The 19,507-nt window shown below is 37.1% G+C and overlaps 1 protein-coding gene across 9 annotated transcripts in view; it reads left to right on the forward strand.

Annotated features, from left to right (window-relative positions):
- Window positions 1-19,507, forward strand: part of NEK1 (NIMA related kinase 1) — a 231,528-nt gene that overhangs the window by 195,879 nt on the left and 16,142 nt on the right. For 7 of the 9 annotated variants that reach the window (XM_060301363.2, XM_060301362.2, XM_060301361.1 and 4 more), the window contains 6 exons: window positions 5,886-5,974; window positions 7,071-7,303; window positions 14,202-14,353; window positions 17,399-17,607; window positions 18,617-18,747; window positions 18,921-19,053. In XM_060301363.2, the coding sequence (XP_060157346.1) occupies window positions 5,886-5,974; window positions 7,071-7,303; window positions 14,202-14,353; window positions 17,399-17,607; window positions 18,617-18,747; window positions 18,921-19,053 (947 nt within the window). The other 2 variants (XM_060301367.1, XM_060301369.1) reach the window with 2 other exon arrangements.

A 19,507-nucleotide genomic window follows, 5' to 3' on the forward strand; every position in this document is an offset into this window, starting at 1 on the left:
ATCGTATTATAATACCTTATAAAAATAGTTTAATTTGGGAATAGATATTACATTCATGTGGTTCAGAAATCCACAAGTGTATAAAGATAAACAGTGAAAAGTCTCTTCCCCACTTCTATCCCCATCCAGCAAATTCCCACTCTCTCCTCTTTCCAGACATGTTTAATAGTAATGAATATTAACGTAAACAGAAGCAGAAGTGAATATACAGTCTCCCTCGCTTTTAAATACAGTTGTTAGTATAATGTACACATTTTTTATTTTAGTCAGGAACCTGGGAATTTTTTCATACTAACACACAGAGAGCTTCCTCTTTTTTTGTTATTTCATGGCTATGTAGTAGTCCATTGTATGAATATACTATAACTCTGATTAGTCTCCTACAGTAGTTGATACTACAAATGATGCTATAGTAGATAACCTAAATAATAAGGGTATTTTGCATGTATATAAGTACAGTCATCCCCCCTTATTCAACAGGGTTTCGCTCTTCATGGTTTCAGTTACCTGCCATCAACCACAGTCTGAAAATACGAAATGGAAAACTCCAGAAATACACATTCATAAGTTTTAAATTGTGTGCTGTTCTGAGTGGTGTGACATATCCTGCTGTCCCCATGTTTCCTGTGCAGGATGTGAACCATCCCTTCATTCAGCCTGTCCACATGTGTGTGCTACCTGCGTGTCAGTCACTTAGTAGCCGTCTAGGTTATTAAATCTGCTGTCCGGGTGTCCCAGTGCTCGTGTTCATGTGACCATTATTTTGCTTAATAACAGCCCGAAAGCACAAGAGTAGTGATGCTAGCAGTTCAGATGTGCCAAAGAGAAGCCACAGGATGCTTCCTTTAAGTGAAAGGTGAAAGTTCTCAACCTAACAGAAAGAAAAAAATCGTATACCTGAGGTTGCTAAGGTCTATGTTAAGAATGAAACTTCTATGAAGTTGTGAAGAGGGAAAAGGAAATCTGTGCTAGTTTTGCTGTCGAACCTCAAACTGCAAAAGTTACACCTACAGGGCTTCCCTGGTGGCGCAGTGGTTGGGAGTCCGCCTGCCGATGCAGGAGATACGGGTTCATGCCCCGGTACGGGAGGATCCCACGTGCCGCAGAGCGGCTGGGCCCGTGAGCCATGGCCACTGAGCCTGCGTGTCCGGAGCCTGTGCTCTGCAACGGGAGAGGCCACAACAGTGAGAGGCCCGCGTACCGGAAAAAATAAAAATAAAAAAGTTACACCTACAGGGTGTGATAGGTGCTTAGTTAAGATGAAAAGGAATTAAATTTGTGGGTAAAAGGCATGAACGGAAAACATAGTTTGGTTCTGTCCATGTTTCAGGCATCCAGTGGGGGTCCTGAACTATATCCCCCTGTGGGTAAGGGGGGACTACTGTGTATCTGGAGGATAGAGACAAAGAAGTATGATTTTATAAATGCAATTATTATTCTTCCCAGGGATTGTACTAGTTTATGCACTCAGAAAGAATGTATGAAACCTCCTGTTTTCCCCACAGCCTTGCCAAGCTTTTATTACCAAAGTTTTTGATTTTTGCCAATCTGATAGGTAAAAAGTAGTATCTCAGTTTGGGGTCTTGGTTTATCTCTTTTTATTAGTAAAGTTGAGCACATCTTTTCAGATGTTTAAGTCGCATTTGTATTTCCTTTTCTGTGAATTCCCTGTTTACATCTTTGACCCATTTTTAAAATTTGGTTGTTTGGTCTTTGATAAATTTAAGAACTCCTTAAATATTTGCCTTGGTTATTATGTGAATTGTAACTATTTTTTCACTGTTGGTCACTTATGTTTTATTTTTTTGCCATGCAGAAGTTTTTTGGTTGTTTGTTTTTACGTTGTCATGTTTACCTGGATTTTGATAATTATTCAGAGAAATTTTGTTTTCTCTAAGGTTTTGAAAGAGTATTTCAGTCTTTTCTTCTGGTAATTTCATGTAAGCACTTCTTACATTTACCTCTTTGATCTATTTGGAATTTATCCTGGTGTCCATGGACTCGGTTTTTCTTCCAGATGGCTACACAGTTGTCGTAACTCCATTTATTAAAGAGCCCACCTTTCCTGCACAGATTTAAAATGCCACTTTTTTTTTTTTTTTTTTTTTTTTTTTTTTTTTTTTTTTTTTTGCAGTACGCGGGCCTCTCACTGTTGTGGCCTCTCCCGTTGCGGAGCACAGGCTCCGGACGCGCAGGCTCAGTGGCCATGGCTCACGGGCCCAGCCGCTCCGCGGCATGTGGGATCTTCCCAGACTGGGGCACGAACCCGTGTCCCCTGCATCGGCAGGCGGACTCTCAACCACTGCGCCACCAGGGAAGCCCTAAAATGCCACTTTTAATATGCACTGAGTTTTCTTAATTATTTGGGTTCATGCATATACTTTATTTTCCTGTTCCATTGATCTTTGTTCAGTGTGCTGGTACACACTGTTTTAATTAAAATGTAAAAGGTATTTTAAGATCATGTAAGGCTTATTCACTTTCATCGCTCTTCTTGCCTGTATAACTTTTCATCTGAATTTAGAATTTATTAAATTTAGCCCACCTTCCCTCACATAAAAAAAATCAATTTATATTTTATCGGGACGCTATCATAAATTAATGCAGGGACATGAACATGCTGTGTGTGTTCTTCCTGTCCAAGAAGAACAGCATAGGCCTTGTTTTATGATCAGCTTGGGAGTTTTCTTTATCTAGGCTTTGTGCTTTTATGGGTAAGCTTATTCCTAGCTTTATTATCTTTTGTTTGGTGTTGTAAATGGTGCCTATTCCTCTGTGAGATCTTGTAACTAGAAGGTTGTATATATGAAAGCTGTGGATTTCTTTATATTGATTTTGTACCCCACCATCTTAGTGGTATCTACTATCGTTCATGATAGATTTTCAGTTGAATCTTTTGTATTTTTCAGATATACAGTTATATCATATGAAAATAATGATGGCTTTATGTCTTTCCAGTTTTTTTGTTTGTTTGTTTTGCGGTACGCAGGCCTCTCACTGTCGTGGCCTCTCCCGTTGCGGAGCACGGGCTCCGGACGCACAGGCTCAGCTACCGTGGCTCACGGGCCCAGCCGTTCCGCAGCATGTGGGATCTTCCCAGACCGGGGCACGAACCCGTGTCCCCTGCATCGGCAGGCAGACTCTGAACCACTGCGCCACCAGGGAAGCCCTTTCCAGTATTTTTTAACACTCGTTTCTTTCTCTCCAGTTGCATTGCTTAGTACACCTTTTATACAGTGTTAAATATTGGAAATAGGGCTATCTTTGTCTTGTTCTTAATTTCAGTGAAATGATTCTAATGTTAACCCTCGTTAGGCATGACTATAATTTCTAGCTCAGAGCAGTATTTACTCGTATTTTACTGGCTAAAAAAGTCAGGAGTGTATTTTGTCAAATGACCTTTCGGTATCTATGGATTTTGATAATTATGGAACCATTCATATAGAACCATTCATATAACTGTTTTCCTTTATCTGTTGGTATAATGAATTATATTAATAGGTTACCTAATATTGACCTATCCTGCATACCTTAGTAAACTCTACTTGGCCATGATGTGCTACTATTTTAATGTACTTCTGTTTGCTAATGCTTCATTTTAGGATTTTTGCATTAGTACTCTGGAGAGTCATCTGTAGTTCCCTTTCGTCATGGGAAATCGCTGTTGTATTTTGGTGTTCTTTTTATCTTCCTTCTTAAAAAGTAATTGGAAGTTCCTTCCTTTGCTGTGCTTGTAACAAGGATTGTCAAATGTTTTCTGTAAAGGGCCAGATTGTAAACTTTTTTGGCCGTGTAGACCATATGGTCTGTGATGCAGTTGTTCAATTCTGCCTTTGTTCTGCAAAAGCAGCCATAGGTAACACATAAACAGGTGAGCATGGCTGCTCCAGTGCAACTTTATCTGTGAAAACAGGAGGTGGGCTGGACTTGGACATGGATGCAAAGCTGTACAAGCATGTTTATTGCAAGAGAGTCGTAGGAAATCATTTGAAATAGTCTAAATAATCATTAATATGGAAGTACCTAAAATACTGTTCTCAGTATACTGCATAGTGGGTATGCAGCACTGAAATAAAATGGAGCTCTATGTATTAATATGGAAATATGTCAAAATATTGAATGATTAACAGAATAAAATTATATTGAATAAAAAACATTTCCATATATTAGAGTGATGCTATGATAATCCTATTAAAATTATTATATATCCTTAAGTGAATATACATGTATGTAAATTTAAGGGAAAAGTATGGTAAGATGTACACAAAACTGATAACAGTAAAGGCAACTGGGAATTGAGTGGTTAGGGGACTCCTAAAAGAATCACTTTTTTTTAATTAAGGTAAAATTTATATAACATAAAATTTATCATTTTAATCATTTTAAAGTATACAATTTGCCACTATATGGTTCCAGAACATTCTCTCAACCCCAAAGGAACGCCTGTGCCCATAAGCAGCCACTCCCCATGTTCCCCTCCCCCAGCCCCTGGCACCACTGATCTGCTTCTATCTCTGTGGATTTGCCTATTCTGGATTTGACATTTCCTGTGGAACCGTACAGTGTGTGGCTTTTTGCATCTGGCTTCTTTTACTTATCATACTGTTTGCAAAGCTTATCTGTGTTTTAGGATGTATCAGTTCTTCATTCCTTTTTATAGCTGAATAATATTCCGTTATATGAATATACCCTATATGTTTATCCATTGAGCAGTTGACGACATTCAGCAGGTGATGGTGGGTCATTTCCAGAGTTACTTCTGCCTTTTGGTTCTTTTGAATAGTACTGCTATGAACATGGTGTACAATTCTATGTTTGCACACCTGTATTCAGTTCTTTTGAGTATATATATTTAAGAGTGGAATTGCCACAGCATATGGTAATTTTATGTTTCACTTTTTGAGGAACCAAGGAACATTACATTTCAAATGAAGAAGTGTATTACTTGTATGATTAAAAATAAAGAAAAACTTTTAGAAATAAAAATAGAAAATTGCTCAAAATTTAAAACTGAAAAATTATTTAAATTTGAAATGGACTAAAAAGTACTAGCAAAATTAAAACTGCCTGATAAACGAAAACCCCAGAAATAAATTACTGGCAACTTTTGCAATATATTTTTCTAGTTTTTACATTTTTGTAAAAAAATGAATACATCCATTTAGTTCCCAGCATGTATTGAGATAAAAATTGTGAGTCCTTCTTTACATAAATCAGTTCATTCCCTTTAAGGGTTAAAACGTTTTTGTGCATATTATTCTATTCCTTTTACTGTGCTACCCAGCATTTTTTCAGATCCTAATACCATTTAATATAAATTGGTCTGAAAATTGCTTACTTGATAATATATCTTGACTATCATTCCATATCTGATTATACAGATCTCTACTTCATTTTTTAAATAGCTGTATAATATTTCATAGTGTATATCATCATTGTTTTCTATTCTCTGATATTAAGGGGCATTTTGATTGCTTATAGAAGTGGTTCTCAAACATTGCAACATTTAAAACAACTTTCTCAGCCTTATCCTCCAAAGTTCCTGACTCACAGGACTAGGGCAGGGCCTGAGAATTTGCATTTCACACAGGTCTCCATGTGTTGCTGACGTCTAGGGGCTGCACTTTGGGAACCACTGGGATGAGAATGTTGAGCCTGGTTGTTGTGAATAAGTGTGACTGGTGAAGGTTTGAACAGCTGAAACGTAGGATTGTGCTTATGAGAGACAGTGTGTGTATAAGTGAGAAGAGTGCTCAGAAGAGGGATCACAGGGCTCTAGTGAACTTGTGTTCCACTCTTTTTGTTTCTCCCACTCTTTTGTATTTGAGAGTGTTTTTATTTCTAGTAAACCATGTTTTCTTAACTGGTGTTTCTATTTGTGGCAGGTTGGAAGATAGGATCACCATTCAGCAAAATGAAGTTTCTGAAGATGGAGCCCCGAGGAGCATGGATCACCTTGGTGAAGTTCATGTAGGTGAGCATCACTGTATTGGCCTGATTACTTTCTGGAAGGTCGTTAGCACTAACCTGTTCTATTTGGACTATATATTAATAGAGACCATTGCTAACCACTAACCTGAATTATCTAAAAAATGTAATAGGCATAGAGCACTGGACTCCACATTTATTTTTTTATTATTTTTTTTTGAAGTATAGTCGATTTACAATATTGTGTTAGTTTCAGGCGCACAGCATAGTGATTCATTTTTTTAATTTGCAGGTTAGATTCCATTATAGGTTATGACAAGATATTGGGTATTGTACCCTGTGCTATATTTGTTGGGTATCTATTTTATGCACAGTAGTGTGTATCTGTTAACCCCATACTCCTCATTTGTCCTTCCCACTCCCTCTCCCTTTCGGTAAACACAAGGTTGTTTTCTATGTCTGTGAATTTGTTTCTGTTTTGTACATAGCTTCATTTGTATTATTTTTTATATTCCACATATAAGTTATATCGTACAGTATTTGTCTTTCTCTGCCTGACTTATTTCACTAAGCATTATTTTCTCCAGGTCCATGTTGCTGCAAATGGCGGAATTTCATTCTTTTTTATGGCTGCTGGACTCTGCATTTATAAGCCTGTATTGTTTGGCAATGTGGGCAGTGTAACTTTTTGGTCAGTTATCTTACTGAATGTTCAAAACAAAAAGAGTTGCTTGCCAAAGCTAAGCCAGTATCTCAGGACATTAAATAAGTGGTCGTCTTATTTCTAATAGTATTAATTAAAATATAAGAAGTACAATTTTTTAATATCTAACCTATAGGAACAAAGATAACCTGGAGCTGTTGAGTGTTTAAACAGTACTTTTTCACATGTCCTTGCATTTGTGTCACATTTTTGAACTTCTGTTATAATGGAAGAATTTAACAAATTAAATCTCCTTTCTGAAAATAAAACATACCCGGTTAAAGATTATTTATAAGGTAATAAAATCACATATATATTTGATTTTGCTTTTCGTGGAGTTTTTTGCTATGATCCATGTTAAATAGTATACTTTTCCAGTATCACTTAGCACATTGAGTACTGTATAGACTTGTCATGTAATCTTTCCTTTATTCCACAGAACCTGGAGTGGATGGTTCTCCACACTCTGAGTGTGATGTAGATGAATCTATGCAACCAGAACCATTTTTCCATAAACACTTGAAAGCAGCCTCTCAAGTCCAGTCAGTCCTCTGTTCACCAGAAGAATTCTCTCCACTTCGATCTCACTCTGGTTCACCACGAAGAAATAAAAAACAGAATTCCTTGCTGATTGGACTTTCAACTGGTCTGTTTGATGCAAACAACCCAAAGGCAAGTATGCTCCTCAGATGGAAAACGTTATCCATTTGAAAACATTTCACATTTACTATTATTCTTTGATAAGCTATAATATTGAGTTTTAATCCCTTAAAAACACAAACACATACACACGAAAACACACTCATCAAAATAAACAGAAACAAGAAAACCCCTCCATCTTCTCTCCAATCCTGAGAAGAAATTGCCATTGAGAGTACAGCTAGGACGAAGGCTGCCTCGTTGGCTCCATGTGCAGGATCTCTTCATAGGGTCTACTTGATTTGAGCAGAACATCCCTCTTACACCCTCTTATTCTGTCCCCTTTTCGCATTCCCAACCCAAATTCCATTTTTAGTATTGGACTGAGCTTGAGCATTATGTCTTAAAGGGATAGAAGTGCTGTGTTGCCTAATTTATACCTAGAAGGATTAGTAGGTGTGCATCTGCACTTTCTGGTAAAAGTTTTCCAGACCTCTTATCTTTTCTCACTCTCTGTTTTAAAAATATGTAACCAATTTTTTTCTTATTAAGAGATTAGAACATACAGAAAATTTAGAAATGTAAGTAATCACGTATCATTTTGTCATATTACTTTTCATATGTGTAATTTTTATATATATGTAACTTAACAAAATAGGATATTCTGCATACTTTTTGTAACCTGCTTTTCTATTTAGTACATATTATAAAATTATTACAAATGTTATTTTTACAAAAACAGCATTTTGTCATATTGTCAAATATTCTCTCATATCCTTCTGAATGGCAACAAATTCCATTGTTCTGCTACATCATGCTTTCTTTAATCTGTTTTTGTTGTTGGGCCTTTAGATTTCAATTTTTTTGTTGTTATAACCACATTCATCTGTATCTTTGTTCATACTCACAATTATTTCCATAAAATAAATTTCTGTAAGTGTAATTCAAAAGAGTATATTGTATAATGTCTGATTTTCCTTCAAGAAACATTGTATAGTGCTATAAATAGTATGTGAGAGTTCATACTCTAAATAATACCAACTATTATCATTTACTTAAAAATTGTGTGTTTAATGAATGAGTAATGGTATCAACTCTTTAAAGTTTATATTTCTGTTTTTACCAGTGGGTTGAACATTTTTCATATATTTAACTCTGCATATGAATGAATTACCTGAATTCTCTTGTCCTTAACTCTTTTTAAAATATTTTTTAAATGAAAAATGATTTTCAGTTTAATTTTCCAGATGGATATGTTTTTACTTTGTGGAGTATTTTCTTATGATTTTCTTAAATGTAGAGACGGCTAAATTCTCTCACTTATCTGATAGCATTCAGATTTTCAAAGGTGTAAACTTAATGTATCCTTGGTGGGCAGAAAAGGATCACCGTATGATTCATGTACTTACTTTTGTCGTGAAGGTGTATAGCTTTCTTTATCCCAAAGCTTTTTAATAACTTACTGCTGTCTGTAAAAGTTAATGGACTTTTAACTGAATAATACATTTGATTACTTGATTTCCTTTCATGACCTTAGTTCAGCCTTAGTAGTTCTGTAGAAGTACTTACTCTGGACTTACTCACAGCAAAGCAGATTTCATGTAGAGGGAGGGGACAAGAAAAATCTCTGGAAAATCAAAGCAGTCTATAGCCATTTAAGGCAAGGACAGAAAGCCATGCCTGCCTGTCCTGTAAATTTCTGAGATCATGAGAGTTCATCACTGTGCCAAAATAGTAAATAATCAGTGTTCATAATGATGGCTTTGAATCATGAAGAAAAGGTGAAAACTATTTATAAGCGTTTATATAATCCGTTTACTAAAATGGGATAATTTAACCTCCTACAGAGATTTTTGTTAAACGTTTTTTGTTTTTTTAAATGCTAAGTCATACTACTTTTGTCCCTTTTTTTATTAAAGGAAATCCTTCTTGAGCTTTGGATCCTAACCTCCCTCACCTTCTTAAAGAAGTCACTCCTTTACTTTTGCCCTCCAGCCTGCGTCATGAACGTCTTTCTCTGTGATGGGTTATTCCCACAGGACGCCTGCTCTAACAGGTCCCATCATAAATGGCAAACTTCCCGTAAGCACACATCCTCCCCTGCTCCCACTGCACTTCTCGTTGTTGTATTTTTGCAGTGTCCCCACCACTCACTTCCCAGTACATTCCACTGTGGTTGTCAGCCCACTTCTCCACTGAAGCTTCTCTTGCCAAAATCACCAATTACCAGTACATTATCAAGTTCCCTGTACCTTTTTCTCTCACCTTTCTTGACTTTTCTTTCAACAGAGTTGATATACACCTTCTTTTATAATCATTTTATCTGTAGGCATCCTGCGTATCATACTTTCCTGGTTTTCCTCTGCATTCATTGTCCCTCTCCGGTTTCCTTTGCTGCAGCCACTCGTACTAAAAGATCTCCTTAAACGAGTATAGATTCTTCTGTCGTTGGGTGAATTGTTCTGTAAATGTCAAGATTAAGTCCAGTGGTGTTGTTCATGTTTTCTTTATCTTGACTGTTTTTTTTTGGTCTATATTAACTATTAGTTGCTGAGAAAAGAAGATGGAAAATTTTAACTATATTTGCATAACTATCTGTTTCTCCTTTCAGTTCTGTCAACTTTTGCTCCATGTATTTTGAAGCTCTGTTATTGACTGAATAAGAATTTAGTATTGTTCTGTCTTCTGGGTGAATCGATACATTTATTGTTATGAAGTGTCACTCTGGAATAGTGTTTTTCAAGTCTTCTGTATCCTTTTTCTTTTGTTTCTACTTGTTTATCAATTACTGGGAAAGCACTGTTGATATTTCCAGTCAATTGAACATAAATTAATAATATTTATGTCTTCTTTATAAATTGACCCCTTTATCATTATGAAATGACTCACTTTATCCCTGATCCTATCACCTTGTTCTGAAATCTACTTTGCCTGGTTTTAACATAGCCATTCTAGCTTTCTTATGCTTAGTGTTTATATGGTATATATTTTTACATCCTTTACTTTTTTTTTAAATTAATTTATTTACTTTTGGCTGCATTGGGTCTTCGTTGCTGCACATGGGCTTTCTCTAGTTGCGGTGAGTGGGGCTACTCTCCATTGTGTTGTGCGGGCTTCTCATTGCAGTGGCTTTTCTTGTTGCAGAGCACGGGCTCTAGGCATGTGAGCTTCAGTAGTTGTGGCATGTGGGCTCAGTAGTTGTGGCTCACCGGCTCTAGAGCATAGGCTCAGTAGTTGTAGCGCACGGGCTTAGTTGCTCCGCGGCATGTGGGATCTTCCCAGACCAGGGTTCAAACCTGTGTCTCCTGCATTGGCAGGCAGATTCTTAACCACTGCACCACCAGGGAAGTCCCTACATCCTTTACTTTTTTTTTTTGCGGCACGCGGGCCTCTCACTGTTGTGGCCTCTCCTGCTGCGGAGCACAGGCTCCGGATGTGCAGGCTCAGCGGCCATGGCTCACGGGCCCAGCCACTCCGCGGCATGTGGGATCCTCCCAGACCGGGGCACAAACCCATGTCCCTTGCATCGGCAGGCAGACTCTCAACCACTGCGCCACCAGGGAAGCCCCATTTCTTTATTAAGAAATCATACTTATTTCATATAGACTTCTTGTAGTTGTCATATAATTGAGTCTTGCTTTTTAACACTCTGACAGTCTTTTAATTAAAGTGGTTAGACCATTTATATTTAGTGTAATTTTCAATATATTATCATTATGATTGAGTTTAAACTTATCATTTTGCTATTTGTTTTCTATTTGTCTCATTACTTCTTTCATTCCTTTTTTACTTTTATTCTCCCTTTTGGATTGAGTATTTTTAGTATTTTATTTAATCTCTACTATTTGCTTATAAAGTAGACTTTAAAAAATATTTAATGGTCATTCTCAGTTTTCAGTGTAAATCTTTAGTTTATCCTGATCTGCCTTCAAATATTGTACCGTGTCACGAATAGCATCAGAGCCTTACAACAGTACATTTCCATTCCCCTACTCTTGCCTATCCTTTGTGGAATTGTTGCCATGTGTTTTATTTCTGCATGTATTATAAATTCCACAATACATTTTTATTGCTTTTGCTTTCAACATTCAATTATCTTTCACAGAAAGTAAAAATTGAGAAAGCAAGTCTTTTATATTTACATATTAACCATTTCTAACATTCTTCATCCCTTTGTGTAGAATTTGAATTTTTATCTGGTATTATTTTTCTACCACTTTAAGAACTTCTCTAACACTTCTTGTGTCCCTGTTGGTGATGATTTTTTTTAGCTTTTGTTTATTTAAAAACATTTTAATTTCACTTTCACTTTGAAAGGGTATTTCTACTAGATCTAGACTTACATTGTCTTCTGGGCTGCACTGTTTCTGACAAGAAACACCATAAATACAGTGGCAGCTTTCATAAGGCAGTTGTAACAGAGTGACTTAACAAAATTGAGAGTATAACACATAAATGAAGATTATTGAAGGTAAATTTGCAATAGGTCAGGATGAAATAGTGTAAAGATGAGACCTTCTAGTGATCTCATGTGGGGAGTAGAGTGGAAGACTGATCTCTATGAAAACTGGAGAATTTATTGTTATAGCAAATGCAGAGTGGGGGAAAGTAAATATTAATGTACAATTCACAAATAACACAAGTGCCTTAAATGTCTTTTTTTGATTTGCTAAAATATCAATTCTTAGAAAATGTCCGTAATTTTTGCCTTTGGTAAGTGTTCATAATTTTTTAATGTTTTAAGTCCATTTTTAACCTTGTTTATGGGTTGAAGTGAGCAAGTATTTGTACAAGCTATTTTGAGGGTGTAGTGTTACCGTTGAATTGCAGTAAGCAGAAGCTAAACAAATGTGCTCATCATAAACTATTTTATAGTACAGCCAGAGGATTACTAACACATAATTTTATATTAAAAATACTACAGATGAAAAACTGAGTTGATGGAATTAAGTAGAATTTCATGTGAAGTTCTATTAGTGCAACTACTACTAAATTCATTCATTCTTTATGTGGTTGTCTTCATTTTTGAGAAAAAATAGAACCAACAGTGAGAGATCTAAAGGAACTGCATTTTTTTAAATGTTTTAAGGTTTTCTAAAACACTGGTTTCCTGTTTGATTTATAATGGTACCAAATGCTAGCTGCATAAATGATCATACTACAAAAAATTTTGGAAAAAATGAGTCTGACTATAAATGAAGTAAGATCTCAGGCAACATGTTCTGGATTAATAACTATTTTCAGGAGGATTTCTTTCTATTAATGTCACAACTATAGAATATTATTTAAACAATATGAAAGAAATCTAGTAGACTCAGAATTACAGAACTGGAAGTGTTCTTACATAAAATTCTTCTTATGAAGATGAATATCCTGTCTAAAACTTTAGCGGTCTGTCAGGGAAGACTATGAACATTAGGATTTTAAATATAGGACCTTTGGGAACTGTTGGATTGATGGGTGTGTAAACCCATTCCCAGAGGTACAGACCACTTGAAATTTCTTTCTAACCCTATTATTTTATGTTTGGTGATGAAGTTTATTTTAATTAATGACAGGAATAAACTAGAAATTGAGGTGATTTTACCAGGGCTAAAATTTATCTCAGCCTAAAAAATATTGCATCCTTTTGTGTAGTCCCCTTGTATTTAGGTATATAATGCGTATATGCTATTTATTTTTATCGATTAGCATGTATCTGGGTAAACTGTTAGTGGCTGCATATTTTGCATACCCCGGGTTTATAATATATGTGGCTCAAACCATTAAAGTAACAAACAAGTCAAGCGTAAATTCTGCTGACAGTACCATTGTTAAGTGCTTTAACCAGGCAGTATATCTGCGCCATCTTGTAGCGCATCACCATTTTTTTCTCTTGAGTGCTGTGATATGTAAATTACGTTCAAATAATAGAAGTCTATTCCTTTTTATTCTCACTAACAGATTGTACCAATAAAATTGGCCAAGTGTATACATTTTCATTAATGTGCCAAACATTGTGTGTTCTGCACAGTCTCCCATCTGGTGCTGGGCTCCTATCGGGGCCTTAGGCGTCACGTTTCAGATCTTACCGACCCCTTTAGGGTTGACCAGCCCTGAGACTGACTTCTGCAGATGTGTGTGCCGTAGCCCTGTCTGTCCGTCACGTTCTGACTGTGGAAAGGGTGCTGGACAGAGGCTGTTCCTGTTTTCCTGGTCTTATCCAACGCGGTTCACGTTTCAGGCACCTCCTCCGTGTTGTGCTGTCTCATCTCGGTGTGCTGGGCTCTTCCTCACCCTGCTGCTCCAGGTGCTGTCAGCGTGAACTTGGAGGTGCCTATCTTCCCAGCCGTCCTTTCTGGTGGGAAAGGCGCTCGCTGCTCGCAGTCCCTGCTTGCAGTCCGCTGCTCAGGGAGCCCCCAGTGGGCTCTTCTTTGCACTAACTGGAGGCCCTGCCTTAAGCTGTTGGCCACCCAGCATCTGTTAGGGCAAAGGGACACTAAGGGCCACCAGTTGTGTGGGGTGCTGCTTAGCCAAGCTTGGGCAAAAGTACCTGGAGCGCGTTGGACGTTGAGAAGTGAGAGGAAGACTCAGGAGGGGTGCTGTGCCCGAGGGGTGGCAGGGCCTGACCCAGCTCCATCCAGCTCCAGCTCCCTCCATGTGCACACCCCAGATAAACACCCTCCCTACCTTTTAAAGTCCACTTCACATTGAAACCCAAGCAGAACTCTCAAGCTTACTTTCATCACTGAAAAAACCCTGAGCTGAAGTTCAAGAGAAGTAGGTTCTCAGCTTAGGCAAGTCGCCCCTGAAGCTTCTAGCTTTAACTGGATGATCGATGTGTATATATAAATAACAAAATTATTATTAGCTCCAATTTTCTAATTTTTTTCTCTTGTTTTAATTTTCTCACTGTCTCACTCCTAATAAGATATCGGTTGCCTTTTTATAGATGTTGAGGACATGTTCACTTCCAGACCTCTCAAAGCTGTTCAGAACACTGATGGATGTCCCCATTGTCGGAGATGGACGTCAGGACAATCTTGAAATGGATGAAATGGAAGATGAGCATGTTAAGGAAGGACCTTCCGACTCTGAGGACATGTGAGCATGATGACATTCGTAGCTACCGACACTAACAGGATTTCTGAATTTACACATGTTCTAGAGATGGAGCCTCACCCACAGTTTTCAAACATGATCTGTAGCTGACCTTGCACTACTCCTTTAACTTTTTACAGTGTATTTTAAGGAAACTTTGATATGTGTGTCTGCCTCTAAATACTGTAACTTAATGTCACTTGAGGAATGTAAGGACAGGGTCACCATTGTGTTCTCTGTCTTACTGGCCACTGAGCGCCCGTCACAACGCTTCATGTGGCTGGTGCGTAATTGAGTGAACCTCAGCAGGATAATGACTGTTTGGTAGTTTGATGCCACATGGTACAGGGATTGCAGTGGGGAACTGAAGGACTCACTACTCTACTCTTCCCCAGGAAGATGCCAGAAAGCTCCCCATCTGTCTCCTGCCGCCTGTGATTTCAAAACCATGGCAGTGGGCAGTTAGCAGGTGGAATAGTGTGTGTGTGTGTGTGTGTGTGTGTGTGTGTGTGTGTGTGCGCGCGCGCGCGTGCGCACATGCTCACATGTGAGTTCTGCACTTAACTGCCTTCACAAAATTCCCTCCTTATTAATGCCTGAGGAATCTAGAATCCCAGAGGAAAATTTAACAACACTCCTGAAAGAGCTGGGAACTGGCAGCTCCTTAGACAGTAATGCCCCTTCACCTTCCTTGATATCAGTCAGCCTTCTCAGCCCATCCGACAAATGTTACAGCGTTTTGGGGGAAATAAAACCAGAGTGTTCAAGCAGTGTATTCAAGTCACCGGGAAAATAGGTTGCAAAATGCTATAATTTTTATGATTTATTTTTTGATTTGTTTGAATTTAAGTTTCTCCTTTTTACCTCTGCCTTTCAGTAGAAACAATGTGTGTTTTGATCTAATTGAAAACATGATATCAGTCTCATGATTTTTCTCCCTTTGATTCTTGAGCTGGGCACTGCATCTGGTGCATTTTATTTTCTGTTTTTCTTAAGGCTTGCCCTTTCTTTTTAAATTTCTAGCCAAACTTTATCTTTCAAAGGTTGACTTTTGAATTCTCTGGCTGTCCAGTGGTTAGGACTCCATGCTTTCACTGCCGAGGGCCCGGGTTCAACCCCTGGTCAGGGAACTAAGATCCCACAAGCCACGCAGTGTGGCCAAAAAAATAAATAAAGGTTGACTTTTTTTTTCCCCCATAGAGTTCTGTAGATTTTTGCTGGTGCCCTCAAAATTTGGAGGAAAAGTTACCTTTTTATCCTTGCTTCTTCTGCTTGGCTGTGGTCATTAAGCACTTTACGTTGTATTTTTATCAAGCCTGTTGGATAACAGGACAACATTTCAGCACCTCTGTGGTTGACAAAATCCTTGGTAACAGTTTCTTCCTCAGAGTTTTTGTAAGTCATCAGTTTTTATCTGAGTGAATATAGCTTATTTGCGGCTTATATTCTTTTAATTACTAGTTGATGACAGAATTTTATTTTAAAATTTAAGTTAGAAGGTTTTAATGTTATTTTTAAAATTTGAAAAGTAAGTTTTTTTTCAAGTAAGTTACTCCATATGCATATAGGGAAATTTCACTTGACATTTTTCTTTGGAAAATACGCATGTTTTTGATCCAAACTTTATTTATGGTCATATAATAAAACCTACTAAAAAGAAAATTCAGGACCAGGTTTTAAAGTACCTGAGTCAATTTTCTGAGTGCTCATTTCATAAAAAATGTTAATCCTCTTACACTTTTCTTACATTGGCATAGTTAGCAGCCCACTTGCTTTAATACCATCTGTGGTGGAAACTAATTCCTCTACAGGAAGATTTTACCAACAGGTTAATAATGCCTAGTCACATAGCAATGGTACCTAGCAGATGTGCGTGGTATGTAAGTCTGGTAATTAAATATTAAGCTAAATGCTCCTAGAAGGATGATCCAAAAGATTAGACACTGTCCTTCTCATTCTAATTAGATGATGTTTGCTTTTCTTTAAGTGCTGCAAAGTCAAAGTGTAGGAGTTTGTACACATATGTACAAAATAAAGATATTTCTACTTTAAAAATTATTTTTCTGTTAATGAAAATTTTGTATGAGGTCTCACATAATAATATTTATGTTTTAGTTCTTCAGTAAGTATTTGTTTATTCAGTTAGAGTCTAAACTTTAAGAAAGGGCTTCATCAGCCCTGTGTTCTGCTTAATACTGCTTTTCCACTATTGAAATCCTCACTGTGGGTCCCTAATCTTTCAGAGGACTTTACGTATCTAAAACTCGAATGAACTCTTAGTCCACAAGTTCTTCCATTTGCGTGCCCCAGGGAGAAAGAAGCAGCTCCTGGAGGGAATGGAGCTGCTTGCTGAGTGTGCTTCCGGGGTCTTGTAGACATGGTCAGAAGGCCTGAATCTCAGTCTCGTTTTTGTCATTTATTGACCACGTGGCCTTGACAAGTCACTTGAGCACCTTGATTCATAGTTCCCGTGTTTCTAAAGTGAGTTTTGTATGGATAAAATTTAAATAGTAGGATAAACAGCTTTAATAACTAAGGTATTATATGAGTGTAAGATATTACTTGCATAAATCAGTTCATTTCAGCATCTGTAATTGCACAAAAGTAGAATTAATACTCTGGGCAGTGCCTGGAGGGCAAGACCCCCGCAGTGAGGCTAGTGCCCAGCTGTCGCACATCCACACCAAGATTTTGCTGAACCTTCAAAACTACATGAAAGAAAAATATTTAGTCTGGCTCTTCAATATTGAAGCATTCTTTCAAAACTTAAGGAATTAATAATGTTGATAGTTACATGATTCTCTCTGACAAATCAGGAACATTTTATACAAGTCATCTTCGGGCGTACGTATTCCAGATGTGTCGTGTGCTTTATTTATCAATTGTGTGAATCCTCATTTCCTTTGTTAAAAACTATGTGTTTTTTCAGATTTCTTTTTACCCACAACGAGTACTTTTAAGTAGAAAGGAGCGCATGTATATGGAGTTGAAGTAAAATTTCAGAAAGGTAAAGTTTTGGTAACGTTCCATTTAATTTTTAATTCTCAGTGTGTTTGAAGAGGCTGACACAGACTTACAAGAGCTTCAGGCCTCCATGGAGCAGCTGCTGCGGGAGCAGCCTGGGGAGGACTACAGCGAGGAGGAGGGGTTGGGCCTGAAGACCAGCGACGCGGAGCAGGCCGCCAACGGCACGGACGCGGGCGATGAGGACGACAGCCCTAGCAGCGAGAGCGCTCTCAACGAGGAGTGGCACTCGGGTGCGTGGTGGCCCACACTGCAAGCAGCGTGTCTCTTTCTGGCCTCCAACACGAGCCCCTTCCAGCCTTAAGTGAGGCTGAAGCCTGTTCTGTGTCGCTGACTTGCGTCCACTCTCTCTTCTTACACAGTCTGCATACATAGTTGTCCCATTTCTTTTCCACTAAAGTATGGAAATGCTTCTTGAAGGATTTTTATCCTGTTATCCTCCACTTCGTGACTTATTTTCCTAGTAATAAAGATAGTAACTTAGTTTTCTTAGCCCTTTATGTTTTACAAAGGGCTTCCACATACAGTGCTTAACCAGCAGGGTTAAACTGAAAGAGTTTTTAAAACCTTGACACTTCTTTGGTTTTTTTTTTGGTTTGGAAACAGCTCCTTGTTCATATCATTGACCCTAAGATGCATAGAAAATTTGTGTATTTAAATAACGATTTATTTGAGAAGAAGAGGTAATGTGAAGAAGAATGATTCTGCATTCATTTTTCTTTTACTAGAATTTTTCAAATTACCTTGGGCATGTACATGACATAAAACATATAAAGCATTTATAATACTTTTTAAGTGCCTTCCAAGTTTTATGATATACATCTTAGGTCATCTATATGCTTGTTCATGTTTTGCCCTATGTTTAATATCAAGTTTTTAAAAATAGAGTGGGTTGCCTCAGTGCAGAACATACGGGTATGCTGTTTCCTTTTTTTTTTTTTTTTAAGCTAAATTCAGTGACATCTCTTGGAATAGTTTTTATTCTAACCTGACTCACTGTTTATGTCTATAAAAGAAAAGATTTCTAAAGTAACATTCCTGTTAAGACAAATTTATATATACATACATTGATTACCTATATATATGACAAGTATTATAATGACAGAAACTTTATATTGAATGTACAAGTAGTCTACCAATGACAGTATTCACGTGTCACAGGATTTTAATCAGTTATGGTAAGAATTATTTTATTCAGTCTTTTACATCATAAAATGTCTTCTTTTTTATTTATGTTTTTAGATAACAGTGATGGTGAGATAACTAGTGAATGTGAATACGACAGTGTCTTTAATCATTTAGAGGAACTAAGGCTTCACCTAGAGCAGGAAATAGGCTTCGAAAAGTTCTTTGAGGTTTACGAGAAAGTAAAAGTGAGTAAAATGTCACTTAAAGCATTTAATTTTGAAACATGCTCTGTTTGAATTACTAGTGAAATGTCAGTGATTTTTATTGGTCATTAGACCCATTATAAATAATAAACAAAGTCTCCAATTAGAGGAGGTTAACATTCAAATATTAATTTATATTTGGAAATTTGGTATAGGCTGTTCATGAAGATGAAGATGAAAATATTGAGATTTGTTCAACAGTGGTTCAGAATCTTTTGGGAAATGAACATCAGCATCTTTATTCCAAGATTCTTCATTTAGTTATGGCAGATGGAGCCTATCAAGAAGGTAAGATTTCCTCACATCCTTATATTTTAAATAAGTGTGCAAAAAATAAAATGACAAATGTAAATTGATGACGTTATATCACATGCATTTTGGTGAAATCTATATTGGAATTATATGTAGTACTTTGAAGCAATTAACTGTGTCCTTCTTTTTGACTGTTTCTGGCATAAGCTTTTATTGGCTTAAGTTTTTTAAGTCAATATTTTAATTTAATTTGCAAGTAACATTTTGAATGAGATTTTTTAAAAGCCTCCTTATTGGACAGCTCTAGAAATTAGAATACTTTTTTTATTAAGGAGGCAGAATTAAAATTTTAGACACATACGTAAAATTTCTCCTAACTAGAACCAAATGTAATCTCTTCTGTTGAGAGTAAGTAGAGTTCATCTACAGTGATTTGAGGGTAAACCATTTTTATATTTGGAAAATATTTACCAATAGAATTACTCAGAAT

This window comes from Globicephala melas, chromosome 6 (assembly GCF_963455315.2).
Source record: "Globicephala melas chromosome 6, mGloMel1.2, whole genome shotgun sequence".
NCBI lineage: Eukaryota > Metazoa > Chordata > Mammalia > Artiodactyla > Delphinidae > Globicephala > Globicephala melas.